General features: G+C 33.7%; 2 protein-coding genes across 2 annotated transcripts; one reads left to right on the forward strand and one right to left on the reverse strand.

Moving 5' to 3' along the window:
* The first annotated feature begins 979 nt into the window (after nucleotides 1–979).
* LOC100785345 (LRR receptor-like serine/threonine-protein kinase IOS1) lies at nucleotides 980–6,886 on the forward strand. Its single transcript, XM_014768232.3, has 13 exons — nucleotides 980–1,224; nucleotides 1,311–1,839; nucleotides 1,920–2,398; nucleotides 2,514–2,652; nucleotides 2,746–2,817; nucleotides 3,225–3,296; nucleotides 3,406–3,486; nucleotides 4,762–4,931; nucleotides 5,037–5,284; nucleotides 5,374–5,500; nucleotides 5,684–5,752; nucleotides 5,842–6,031; nucleotides 6,162–6,886. The coding sequence occupies exons 1-13, from the start codon at nucleotides 1,143–1,145 to the stop codon at nucleotides 6,568–6,570; spliced, it is 2,667 nt and encodes an 888-aa protein (XP_014623718.1). The 5' UTR covers nucleotides 980–1,142; the 3' UTR covers nucleotides 6,571–6,886.
* A 2,555-nt stretch (nucleotides 6,887–9,441) lies between these two features.
* Nucleotides 9,442–12,346, reverse strand: LOC100793830 (transcription factor bHLH87). The gene is made up of 2 exons (XM_026125702.2): nucleotides 11,273–12,346; nucleotides 9,442–11,092 (listed from the first exon to the last, which is right to left on the reverse strand). The coding sequence occupies exon 2, from the start codon at nucleotides 10,998–11,000 to the stop codon at nucleotides 9,663–9,665; it is 1,338 nt and encodes a 445-aa protein (XP_025981487.1). The 5' UTR covers nucleotides 11,001–11,092; nucleotides 11,273–12,346; the 3' UTR covers nucleotides 9,442–9,662.
* Nucleotides 12,347–12,689: the final 343 nt, after the last annotated feature.

Genomic DNA, 12,689 nt, shown 5'->3' on the forward strand with positions numbered 1-12,689 from the left:
TTTAGTATATTTTTTTAATCTCCCATAAATTTGCAAGTTTTGTATTTATTGTTTGATAAATTTTTCATTTGTTATGATTTTTTTTTAAAAAAAACTAACAATAAATGAAATTTTTTTATCAAAGAACAAAAACAAAAGTTATTAAATTATCAACGACTAAAAAAAGTACTAATGACCAAAAATAAATTTTTTTATGAGAAATAAAAAAGAAGAAAAAAGTTATTAAACAAACATAAAATTCAAATATTTATTAGGAATTACAAATATATTTTAACCTTTCACAGTTTTAATTTGATAAACTTAACGAGTAAAATATTAATATATCATTCATTAGTGTTGATCCAATGTTATAGCAATAAATATTGACTTGGCCTCACCCTTAAAAAAAAAAGTTGTGGTAAAAAATAATATTGACTTAGTATGTCGAACCTAAAGTTTATATGCTCTTTTCTTTTCATCATTTAAGTATTCATAGTTTGGAACTTCAGATTATTACGTCTTTTATCAAACTCATTAGAACAACCAAAATGCTCATTTTTCTGCATTACTTAAAGTAATCGTTCTATTTTTATTATTTTCGATGAAAATTTTCGTGGGAGGACATGCAAAATACCTGTCGTAATGTTTGACAGGTACGTAATTTAAGTTCACTTCAGAGATGGAATTTTTGGTGACGTCAAATTGAGAGAATGATTGACATGGGATCTGTCTGACTCTACAAGGTGGATTAATTTGTACAAATAATTTACTAAACCAGGATCGAGGTTAAGTTCCCTGTTTTTTTCACCTCGATCCTTCTTCAGCTAGCTTTGTGAGCTCAAATATTTTTCATTTGATGACAAATTCTTTCATTTGTTATTAGTTTTTATCCTTTGACATTTGAATGTAGAATTATTTTAATGGTGCACGCAACTGCATGAGTGACAAGTGATGAACATGACAGGAATTTCAAAGTAAGCTAGCAAGTGGATGTACCTAGTGCCATACTGGCTAGTTGCAAGGAAGAATGAGTAATTAGACTAAAACGGAAAGGAACAAAAACTGGTTAGATTTACCTCCATTTTGAAAATTGATCACGTCGCCAAAACACAAATCCTTTTGTAATATATTCGATCTACTTCAAAGGCAGAAGGTGATTAGAAATGGGAATGTCGATGAGTTTCCATGTTGTTTTGCTAGTAAGTCTAGTTCTGGCCGTTCTGATTCAAGCTCAAGACCAATCAGGTTTGATAACATATTCAAACATGAACTTCATTATATCATTAAAAGTTTAGCTGAAGCCTTAATTCCAATGCATTTTTATGGTGTAGGATTCATCAGCATAGATTGCGGAGCTCCTGATGTGAACTATACTGAGTCGACAACAGGAATAAATTACACTTCAGATGCAAATTTCATAAATACGGGCGTGAGTAGGATAATAGCATCTGAACTCAAAAATGGCTATCAGAAACAAGCGTGGTATGTCAGAAGCTTCCCAGAAGGAGTAAGGAACTGCTACAAAATAAACATCACAAGAGGCTCTACTTATTTGATACGGGCAAGTTTTTTGTACGGAAATTATGATGGCCTAAATATGTTACCACAGTTTGATCTTCTTCTTGGGGCTAACCGGTGGGCTACAGTGACAATATACAATGCATCCCTTGACCAATTCAATGAGATCATACATGTTCCTTCACTGGATTCCGTACAACTCTGTCTGGTTAACACAGGCCATGGGACACCATTTATATCAGCTGTAGAATTGAGGACTTTGAAAAATGATACTTATGTCACTCGATTTGGATCGCTGGAAACTTACAACCGGTGGGATTTAGGTTCAAACCAAGCCTACAGGTGAACTAATACTTTTTGGATTAAATCCTTTGCACTAAAAGATTGATTATATTGTTGGACTTAGTTTGATTTTCTCACAGGTACAACTATGATGTATATGATCGTGCCTGGTTTACCTATGGCAACAACAATGATTGGACACAGTTAAATGTTTCTATTTCTGTTGATTCTTTAAGCCAGAGCGATTTCAAACCACCAGCAATTGTCATGAGCACCGCAGTTACACCAGTGAATGCTAGTGCTCCATTGGTAATAAGCTGGGAGCCGCAAGATCAAACTGAGTTATACTATGTTTACATGCACTTCACGGAGGTTGAAGTTTTAGAGAAGAATCAGACAAGAGAATTCAACATCAACCAGAATGGAAAGCCATGGTATCAAAATTTGTCTCCACGGTACCAGAAAGCCGACACTATATATAGCGGTATAGGCACCAGTGGGGAAAAAATTAAATATTCACTTGAGATGACCGAGAATTCAAACCTACCTCCCATCATCAATGCCATTGAAATTTATAGACTTAAAGACTTCCAGCAATCAGATACGTACCAGGGAGATGGTATGCTAAGAAAAATAATGATTTCTCATATTCAAATCCATTTCTCGATTTTCACTATAATATACGCTTTCTAAACTAATCTTAACAATTTTTTTAATTGCATTAAAAAAACAAGTTGATGTGATTACAACCATCAAGTCGGTTTATAAAGTGACAAGAGATTGGCAAGGTGATCCATGCGGCCCTGTAGCCTACTTGTGGCATGGTCTGAATTGTACTTATGCCGCAAATCAGTCCCCAAGAATCACAACTTTGTAAGTTTCTAAGTGATGCTTCTCAAATTAATATTATAGATTTATAAAACTGGAATGATAACATATATAATGACTATTGGTTGTGCAAAACAGGAATTTATCTTCAAGTGGATTGTTAGGGAAGATAGACCCTTCAATCTCAAAGCTCGCCATGTTGGAGAAGTTGTGAGTTTTTCTTGCTTTCTTTTTCTTCTATTTTTGTTTTCACCTGGCCCTGTAAATGATGAGACCAGAAAACTCTTATTTTAAATCTTTTTATTCTTCCTGATAAGTACTTATGTGTCAAGATGTCTTTTGGTACATGTGACAAGATTCAAACACGATTTAAATTTTTTTTTTTTTCTGTACACGACTTTAATGTCAATTAATACACCATTAGTGTAAAAAAAATTATACTATCAAGCAATCAGATATCATTATTAAAATGACATTTAAATTAGTTATTGTAAAAGTAAATAGACTTATCATACCTTACTAAAGATTGGATGACTGTGTGAAAATTCTTAAAATGATCGATGTATGTACTATTTACTCCTAACGTAATTAAAAGGGACCATTTATTTGTTTTCCAGGGATTTATCAAACAATAGCTTAAACGGTGAAGTTCCTGATTTTCTGTCTCAATTACAACACTTGAAAATCTTGTAAGTTACTTCGACAATTACTGAAACTAAGTGATTCACATAGTTGTGTGATTCCTCTGTATCGGAAAATAGAAAAGGATACTATATTATAGTTTCTTTGTTTTGACAGGAACTTGGAGAAGAATAACCTCTCCGGTTCAATTCCCTCGACACTTGTTGAAAAATCTAAAGAAGGTTCCCTATCCCTAAGGTATTGATCTTTTTGAAAATTCTCAAACACTTATGGTGATGACTATCAATTTGTTATATTTTAGTCTTTTTCATAAATTTTATCTCTGTCCAATATTTTGCAGCTATCTTTTAATCACACTTGCTATTTCCATTTTGTTTTTAGTTCATACCAGATCATGGATTACACCAATCCTATGTGTAGACCTTTATGCCTATCATGATCCACTCTTAAACCATTATTGGCGTATAGACTATAGTCTAAGAATCATCACTCTAAATCATAATTAAAAAATTAACCAAAAAGGATTATAAAAAATTCAGCAGAGTTTCCCCTAAAAAGACAAAACAAACCCCATATTGAATATCCTATCCTCACATTCCAATCAAGTGAAAATAAACATTTTACTTTATTCTCAAGTACTTCTAAAATTTAAAAGATCGCACAAAAATATATTTTGAAGTTTACTTTCTTCTCCTAAAAGAATTTTAAAACAATGTCACTAAATAGATTAGCTACTCACTCAGAAAGAACACAATTAATGTCTTACAATACCATTGGCAGAATTAACTACCGTATTTTTTCACATGATATAAGCAATTAAAATAAAAAGAACAAAAAATTAAGCAAAATTCTCAAATTTAGTATACCTAGGATATTTTAGGAAACCAAAATAATCCCTAATACTTAGTTTTCTAACTCTTCTCACACAACTCATAACTAAACTATGCTATAAAATACTCATCTAACATAATGAGTTGTAAATTTACATTAAAGAGATCAAATAAAAATTTTAAGAAAATGAGTGATGTTCCATTTTACTCGAATCATCTTTCTGTGCTTGAGAGTGACACCAGAATACAGATAAATTTTGGAACAATGGAGAAAAATGAGTGAAAGATTGAGAGGTGAAAAATTGAAAAGGAGAGAAAGGATTTGAGAGACGGGTGGGTTATTGAAAGGAAAAGGAAATTAGGAGAGGGGGACGGGGGTCTCGGGTTTTATAAAAACTGAGGGGGTTGTTTTATTTTATATATATATATATATATATATATATATATAAATGAAACAGTGCGTTTCAATGCCCATGCCCATCACAAGTAGAACTGAATCCAAAACTCTTTTAAGTTAGTTCTCATGTTAAACAATGATGTCACCTATGCTTTTCCATAGGCAGTTGCTGATCCTCTGAATATATCGGAACAAACAAAATGAATTGAAGTATCTATTGAAATTATGGATGACTTGTAAGATTATTGGAAGTTAAAACATGAATCTTCTATAATTTTTTGCTAGTGTGGGCCAAAATTCATTTCTATGTGAATCTGATCAATGCAACGAGAAGCAAAAGGAAAAGAAAAAGAATAACATTGTTACACCCTTAGTAGCATCAGTTAGTGGGGTTGTGATCCTTCTGGTGGTTATGGCAGCTATATTGTGGACTCTTAAAAGGAGAAAATCGAAAGGTGACACTACAATGACAAAAGATTCTTAATTATTATTGATAATTTGCCAAACAAACTCAATTTGTAGCCTGTTAGTTTTTTAAACAATTGCATGATATTTAACAGCTTCGATGGTAGAGAAGGATCAAAGTCAGATCTCACCGCAATACACAGAACAAGATGATTCATTACTGCAATTCAAAAAACAAATATATTCATTCTCTGATGTCCTTAAAATCACCAACAATTTCAATACAACTCTTGGTAAAGGAGGATTTGGAACAGTTTATCTGGGCCATATCAACGACACTCCAGTTGCAGTGAAAATGCTTTCCCCATCGTCTGTTCATGGTTATCAACAATTTCAAGCAGAGGTAAGTTTTTAATCACTTTACACTAGGTTTATTTATTAGCTCAGCAATAAATATATATGGTTAAACATGGTTATGATTTTGATTTCCAGGTTAAACTTCTAATGAGAGTTCATCACAAAAATTTGACCTCCCTTGTTGGTTATTGTAATGAAGGAACCAGTAAGGGTCTCATATATGAGTACATGGCTAATGGAAACTTACTAGAACATCTCTCTGGTTAGTTCCCAAATAAAATCAACTTCTTCCAAAGATATGTGCAAATAAATTTCTAAACTAGTTTTGTATTCTGAATCCATGGATATGAATATTTCCTTATTGGACAATTGTACGAGTAATATAACTTACTGTTAGTCACGAAAAAACAGTATGTGCAGAAAGTAATGGAACTTGACTCTGCAGGTAAACATGGCAAAACAAAATTCTTCACCTGGGAAGAAAGACTTCGTATAGCAGTGGATGCAGCCCTAGGTCTGAAAATAAACTTCAAATTATGTGTTTTTAACAGTTTTGATAACTCCCCTTTTCCCCTCATGTATTTGCCATAAATCTAATCTCAGGATTGGAGTATCTGCAAAATGGTTGCAAGCCACCTATAATCCACAGAGACGTAAAATCTACAAACATCTTGTTGAATGAACTCTTCCAAGCAAAATTATCTGATTTTGGTCTATCCAAAGTTATCCCAACAGAAGGGGTAACTCACGTGTCAACTGTTGTTGCTGGTACTCCTGGTTATCTGGACCCTGAGTGAGTACTTCAATTATATAGTCCTATTCGTAACCATCATTTTCTCGGAGAAATATAGTGATTCTATGTGGATGTTTATGCCCACAAATTCTGACAGAAAAAAAACTGAGTTGCATTTTTTGTCTTGCAGGTACTTCATAACCAATAGATTAACAGAGAAGAGCGATGTATATAGTTTTGGTGTTGTTCTTTTGGAGATAATCACAAGTCAACCAGTGATAGCGAGGAATCAAGAAAATATTCACATAAGTGAATGGGTTAGCTCCTTGATTATGAAAGGGGATATCAAGGCCATTGTTGACTCAAGGTTAGAAGGAGCTTATGATACCAATTCAGTTTGGAAAGCAGTAGAAATAGCAACAGCTTGTGTGTCTCCAAATCTCAACAAAAGGCCAATCACAAGTGTGATAGTGGTTGAACTGAAGGAATCTTTAGCAATGGAATTAGCTCGAACTAAAAATAGAGGTACCAATACAAGAGATTCAGTTACTTCGGTCACCATGAATCTGAATACCGAATTTATTCCCCAGGCCAGGTAAACGCTTGCCCAAGATAAGATGACTATTGTCTTAGAGTAATGTATGACCGAAGACTGTTTGAAGATGGAAATGAGTAGGGTAGGTAGTTTTCCTCTTGCAATGCCAGAATGAGATCAAGCCACACAAGTGAAAGCACTAGTGAATATATGGTCTTTAATTTGTATGTATGTATGTTTTCTCGGTGATACTTGTTTAAATGTTATATCCGTCCTCCATATGACTCTTTGTTTAGGATCGGTTACTGAAATGGAGTGTGAAAATAGAAGAAATGATAATAATTCCATGTTCACAATTCAACCTTCTACGTCAGGACACAAGCACCTGTGCAACAGAACCTCAATCCAAATATCCTTAAAAAGAAATACTCCTAACTCCATATTCTTCTCCTGTATCGTTGCAGTGATCTCAACGAGATCAAAGCTCATACCTGCCCTATTGCAACCCTGAAACGTACATTCAAATAGAATTGAACAGATACTAGTGGGGTGTTCAAAACAACTGAACCAAACTGAACTGTGTGAGAACTAAGCCGAGCTGTGAAGATAATTCGCCTGAACCGACCTGAACTGGTAAATAGTTCACCCAAACTGAACTGTTTTTTGGTTTTGCAAACTGTTTTCTCATCTCGAACTGAACTGTGTTTTGAATCGAACCAAACTATTTTCAAATTGAACCGACTGTTTTTTCACTGATATTGGAAGTAGTAGAATTTTTTACCCCGTCATAAAAATAGTTTGAGTTTCATTAGTTTGATTGGGTTCAGTTCAGTTTTCAAACAATTCAATTTAAAAAAAAAAAACACAGTAAAGTCCAATTTGTTTATAAAAACAGTTTGATGTTCATAGTTCAGTTCGGTTCTTAATATTAGTCTTTGAATTTTATGATTTATTGGTAGACCACCTATGTTTGGTAGCCTTCAGCATGAGGGGAGGCTTAAAAAGCCTTACCTTTAAATGTGTTATTTCTTCCTTACATGACATCATTTTCTAAGATGTGACATTTTTTTTTACTATAGTTATATATAACTGATGTAAAAAAAATCATGCATATAAATTTAAATGTCTAAACTTTGTTTGGAGAAAAAAAAAACAGTCAATTTTAATTATAAGATGAAAAATATACTGAAAATTTTACATGAATGAATTTAAAAAAAAATTATATTTGTGAGGACCAACAAAATATTTTTGACTTATAATAATAAAGTCCAAGACAGTTTAACTCTTATTTTTATAATAATAACAACAAATAAAACATAAGACAATTTATCCTTTAATTTTAATAATAACAAATAAAACATAAAAGTTAACAAGACAACCAACGAGTTCACATTAACATCTTTTTCTTTTCTTTTGTTTTTTTGGTATCCACATTAACATTTTTCCAAGACACGCAATCTATTGATTGAAAGATCAAATTCAACGGAGACTATCCAAACAATGCCGAAGACTTTCCACAACGGAGACTTTCCACAACAGAATTTCTACATTTAGAAATGAGCCCAACTACCATATCCTCTTTAAATTCGTTGAATCAATAAATTTTTAATTTTTATGTTACTGAAAAATTGTTATATATATCACTTTCCTCGTATTAAAGGGAGAAGTTTTTATTTATATCTCAAAAAAAAAAAAAACAAATCTCTCCCCACTTCTGTCTCAGTTCTCAAACAAGCATTAAAAATTTAGCATTTTTATCCCAACTTTTTCTCCCTCATTTTCTTCTACTTTTTTTCATTATACCAAACAAATGGATAATGTCAAGGATTTAAATCATGAAATCAATACTCTATGGATATTTTACCTAACAAACGTGAGTGTTAATTTAATAATTTCACATATCTTTGCCTAATAATACTAGTTTGCAATTTAAATTGTCCACTATAAGTTTAAAATATAATTTATACATACAAAGATATTTATTTATTATTTATTTTAATTATAATATATCACTTTATGTTAAAAACAGTTATTTGTTGTAAATTTTAATCATATAAAAATAATTGTTTACTTCATATAATATACAACTAAAATACTAGTTTTACAACTTGGGATCGAAAGAAAAAATTAGTGGGAGATATTATATGCTGATGATCGATCAATGGTGAACAAGAAGTGGGAATAATTCTAAAGCATGACAGACGAAAGGCCGAAAGGGTTTCATATTGTACTGCAAAATGCCACATGCAGATACAGTATCAAAGAGGCATGTGCTTAGCCAAGATATTCGAGCCAAATTAAAATAGTCCATGTTCTAGCCACATCATGTTTCGTTGTAGCCGTCGTTATCATAGTCATCATCATTAACAATATCATTAGTTACACTAATATTCAAGAACTTCTATTCAGAACTTTTGAACAAGACACAGAAGTTTTATTTGTATATTGCTTATGACAAACACCTCTTCCAAAAAAGAAGAATATACACGTGCTGAGCAACGAGTTTAGAGTGATTTTCAAGAGCACGCTTTGGGTTGAATCAAGGAGACCGGACCACTGACTCAGTTCACTACTCTTAAGAGAATGTCTCTCACATAGATTAGCTAATTAACAAAATTCTTATTAAAAAAATAACTCTTGAAGATCGCCAAGAAAAAAACAACTTAAGTACATAGGTTGAATTAAACTATTTTAAAACGAACTTAAAGTGGAAATTAATCACTTTCTAGCCCTTGATCTTAATCATGGGAGTTATAATTGCCAGACCTTTCTGTGAGCTAAAAGGTTATGTAACTCATTCTGCATTACTTTCACTACTTTTTTACTATAACCATCTTCGTTCGTGAAAGTAATAAAATGTAATTGCCGTGGAAGCATCAAAAGCATTAGTGTAACCAAAAGTACCTTATTCACTCACTCGTGCAAGCCCATAATAAAAATAGCAACTAGATCATTAATGAGAATTTTAAACAAGTCTCACTGTAGATATTCTGAGAAGAAAATTACATGAACGACTACTAATGAACAAAATTGCAGTTTTGGCTAGGACATGAGCATATGTTAATCATAGTCATTGGATGGAATAAAATTAGAAGTTATAGGTTCTCAGATCCCTTTTTACATCTTTTCTTTCATGATAATAATCATGTCAAGTTTTCAACCCTTGGAATATTGGATGTGGCTGCTAGGGTTTTGGATGGGGAAATGTGTTTGTATGGGAAAAGAAGGGTTGAAAGAGAAGTCTATGTTAGTGGGAGGACAATTCATTGTGTCAAGCTTATTGCCTAGATTTTCCAGTGCTTTGACTTGTGATCTGAGAAACTTGAGGTAGTTTGCTGCTTCATCAAGCATTGATGCAGTGTCCATCTTGCTTCCACCAGGCACAATCTTCTGCAAAACCCTAATCCTCTCACTTATTCTCTCCCTTCTTTGCCTGGCAGCCACTGTCTGTGGATCAGTTGATATCCTAACATTCTTCCTTTTTGGCTTTTCCACCGCTTCAAGGCCCAAGTTCACTGGCCTAAAAGCTGCAGCCCTATATATCATTTCCTTCATTTGTGCTATGACCTCAGGATCAGGTTCTTCAAAGGAAGGTGTCACAGATGAATTTGGCTGCTGGAAGTTGATATTTGATGAACCAGGATGCTTATGAATCCATCTGGGTCTCTTGGACTTTGGTGAAGTCTCTGAGATAAGCCTGAAACCACCTTCAGTGGCAGAAGAATTCTGAGCAATGCTGAAGCATGAACTACTGCTCCTTTTTGTGCAAATAACTTCAGAATCTATCACTCTTCCTTGACTGAGATATTGATCAGAGAAACTTTGAGACACTGATTCATCCAGCTCACTGACTGATGGATACCGCATGTCACTGTTTCTAGCATTAATGGAAGCATTGCTATCAGATTCACCAGAGGAAGCTGCACTGCCATAACTGAAGTTATTCCATAGGTTTCTGCAGTCAGAGAGAATCATCGAAATCCCATCATCTTCGACAGACGCGTCTGTGTTGCTATTATTAGTCGCTGAAAGCAAGCAATCAATTGACTGATCAAGAGAGCAGGTAGTAGCCTTGCCGTTTTGTGTGCCATTGATAAGCTGTTGTTGTTGCTGGTGGGCCTTGTTGAGATCTGCTACATAATTGCTAGTTTGGTTCATATTCACCGAAAGGGATGGGCATGATTGGGATATTAAAGCCTCTTCCCAACTGGCTCCAGCTGCTCCTGATTTCACAGGCATGGTTGCTGTAATTCTTTGTGGCAGATTTGTGTTTGGCATCATACTCATTATCTCAGACATAGTGGATAACTGAACCATGCCCCTCGCCTTTTCAGAACTGGGATATGCATAGCCTGTTTGATTATTCAGAACACTTGAACTTAGGTGGGGCATGGAATGATGATAGTCTCCTTCAAGGTCTTGAGACTGAGTGCTCCACAAGACCGGTGTGTTAGCAACAAGTTGTGATGAGGCATCCCAACTTAGACCATCCATTGATGATACTACTTTGACAACTATCACTGATGAAGTGAAACTAAAAGAGATCCAATTGAAAGCTGAATGACAAACTGATCCTTCTTAATTACCTATATATCATATTGAAGACTATATTAGATAGCATACATATATAGGCCAAAACATATATATTTCCAACTATATATTTAGTTACAAATCGTATGTGGAACTGGATTGCCTCCAGGTGACTAGAGGAAACCAATAATATATATGTTTAGGTACATATTTAGATAATGTGAAGAAGGGCTTACCAACGCTAGATCCAGGTGCTTCCAAAACTAGAACACTAACCCAAGAGCCAACAGGATGAGAAGAATCCTTGCTTGAGTCAGTAACTGAACAGAAGAAGATGCATCTGCAGTTTCGTACAATCTGGTAGTTGCATTAACTGCCTTGTTCAATTGAGTAGGATGGAGATTGAGATAGAGAGAAAGAAAACAACCGAAGCTTATGTCAGATGGGGCAACTGAATTTTATGTACTGTTTCGTTATGAACAGTAACACAATGACTTTAAGTTTAGTTCTGTGCTTGAAACCATTGACCAAATACGTTTAACAAACAGATGAGAGAATAAAAAGTGAGAGAATAAAGGTTGTACCTTCAGATGCCATGGAATACCAGTACTGATGATGCAGTGTGTGTTTGTTTGTTGAATGGAAGCTTATATAGATTGGAAGAACAAAAGGTATAAGCTTTTACAATAAAAAAAAATATTGGAACTTGAACAATTATGTCAGGAAATTGTGCAATAAATAGACATTGATCATGTATTATGTGAGGAAAGAAAAAGGAGACGGTATTTAATATGCTTTAACAGTTTTTGAGCAGTACAATGGTTTTTGGAAAAGATAAGGCTAATGGGTGTGTAAGACTATATTTTTGCAGACAGGGAGCATGAAAATTTTGAATCTCAGCTGATTGAATATTTTTTTTATCTTTTTGTATTCTTTTTAAGTGGGGAAAGCTCTGACCTCTTTTTGGTTGCTTATGGATATTCCATGCGCACTGTAAAGTTACAGTGAAAGAGAGAGCATCTGTTACAGCATCACTCTCTTTTCAAAGATTTTTGTTAATCATAGTTTTAATCATAGCCTTGTGATGTTTTTCACTTTCTACTAGCGTAATTGTTTAAGTCGGGGTGGTAAATTCTTTGAGGAATCTACTGATTAAATCAGAAGCACAGTACTGATGTAAGATTCAACTTTTTGCAATTTGAAATGCTCTACATCGAAAACTTAGTGAACTGGATGAGTCAAATTTATGAGTTTTGCTTGCATATATTATATAGGACTCCTCTGCATCTATGCTCTGCTTTTTATGTAAATGCTTTACCAGTTGTATTAAGGATAGGAAACCCCAATTTCATCTTCTCTAATCCCTTGACCAAATGTGTATTTTTTTTGTCATACCATAGGTACAAAGTATTCATCAAATCTCTGGTAAAGAATCTAACTGGTGATATTTAGTAAGGTCTCCTTTTTCAAGTCATTTTTTTTATCTACAATATATAACAACAGCTGAAATTTCCTGTAATAGGTGAATTGTGTTATAAAGAAGTGTGATATAAGAGAAACAGTTGTTATGAAGAAAAATATGCAATACACAATTGGGCATGGAAAGGATCTGGCTTACAAATATGTTTGAATAGGATTATTTCTTTTAGGTAA

This window comes from Glycine max, chromosome 15 (assembly GCF_000004515.6).
Source record: "Glycine max cultivar Williams 82 chromosome 15, Glycine_max_v4.0, whole genome shotgun sequence".
Taxonomy (NCBI): domain Eukaryota; kingdom Viridiplantae; phylum Streptophyta; class Magnoliopsida; order Fabales; family Fabaceae; genus Glycine; species Glycine max.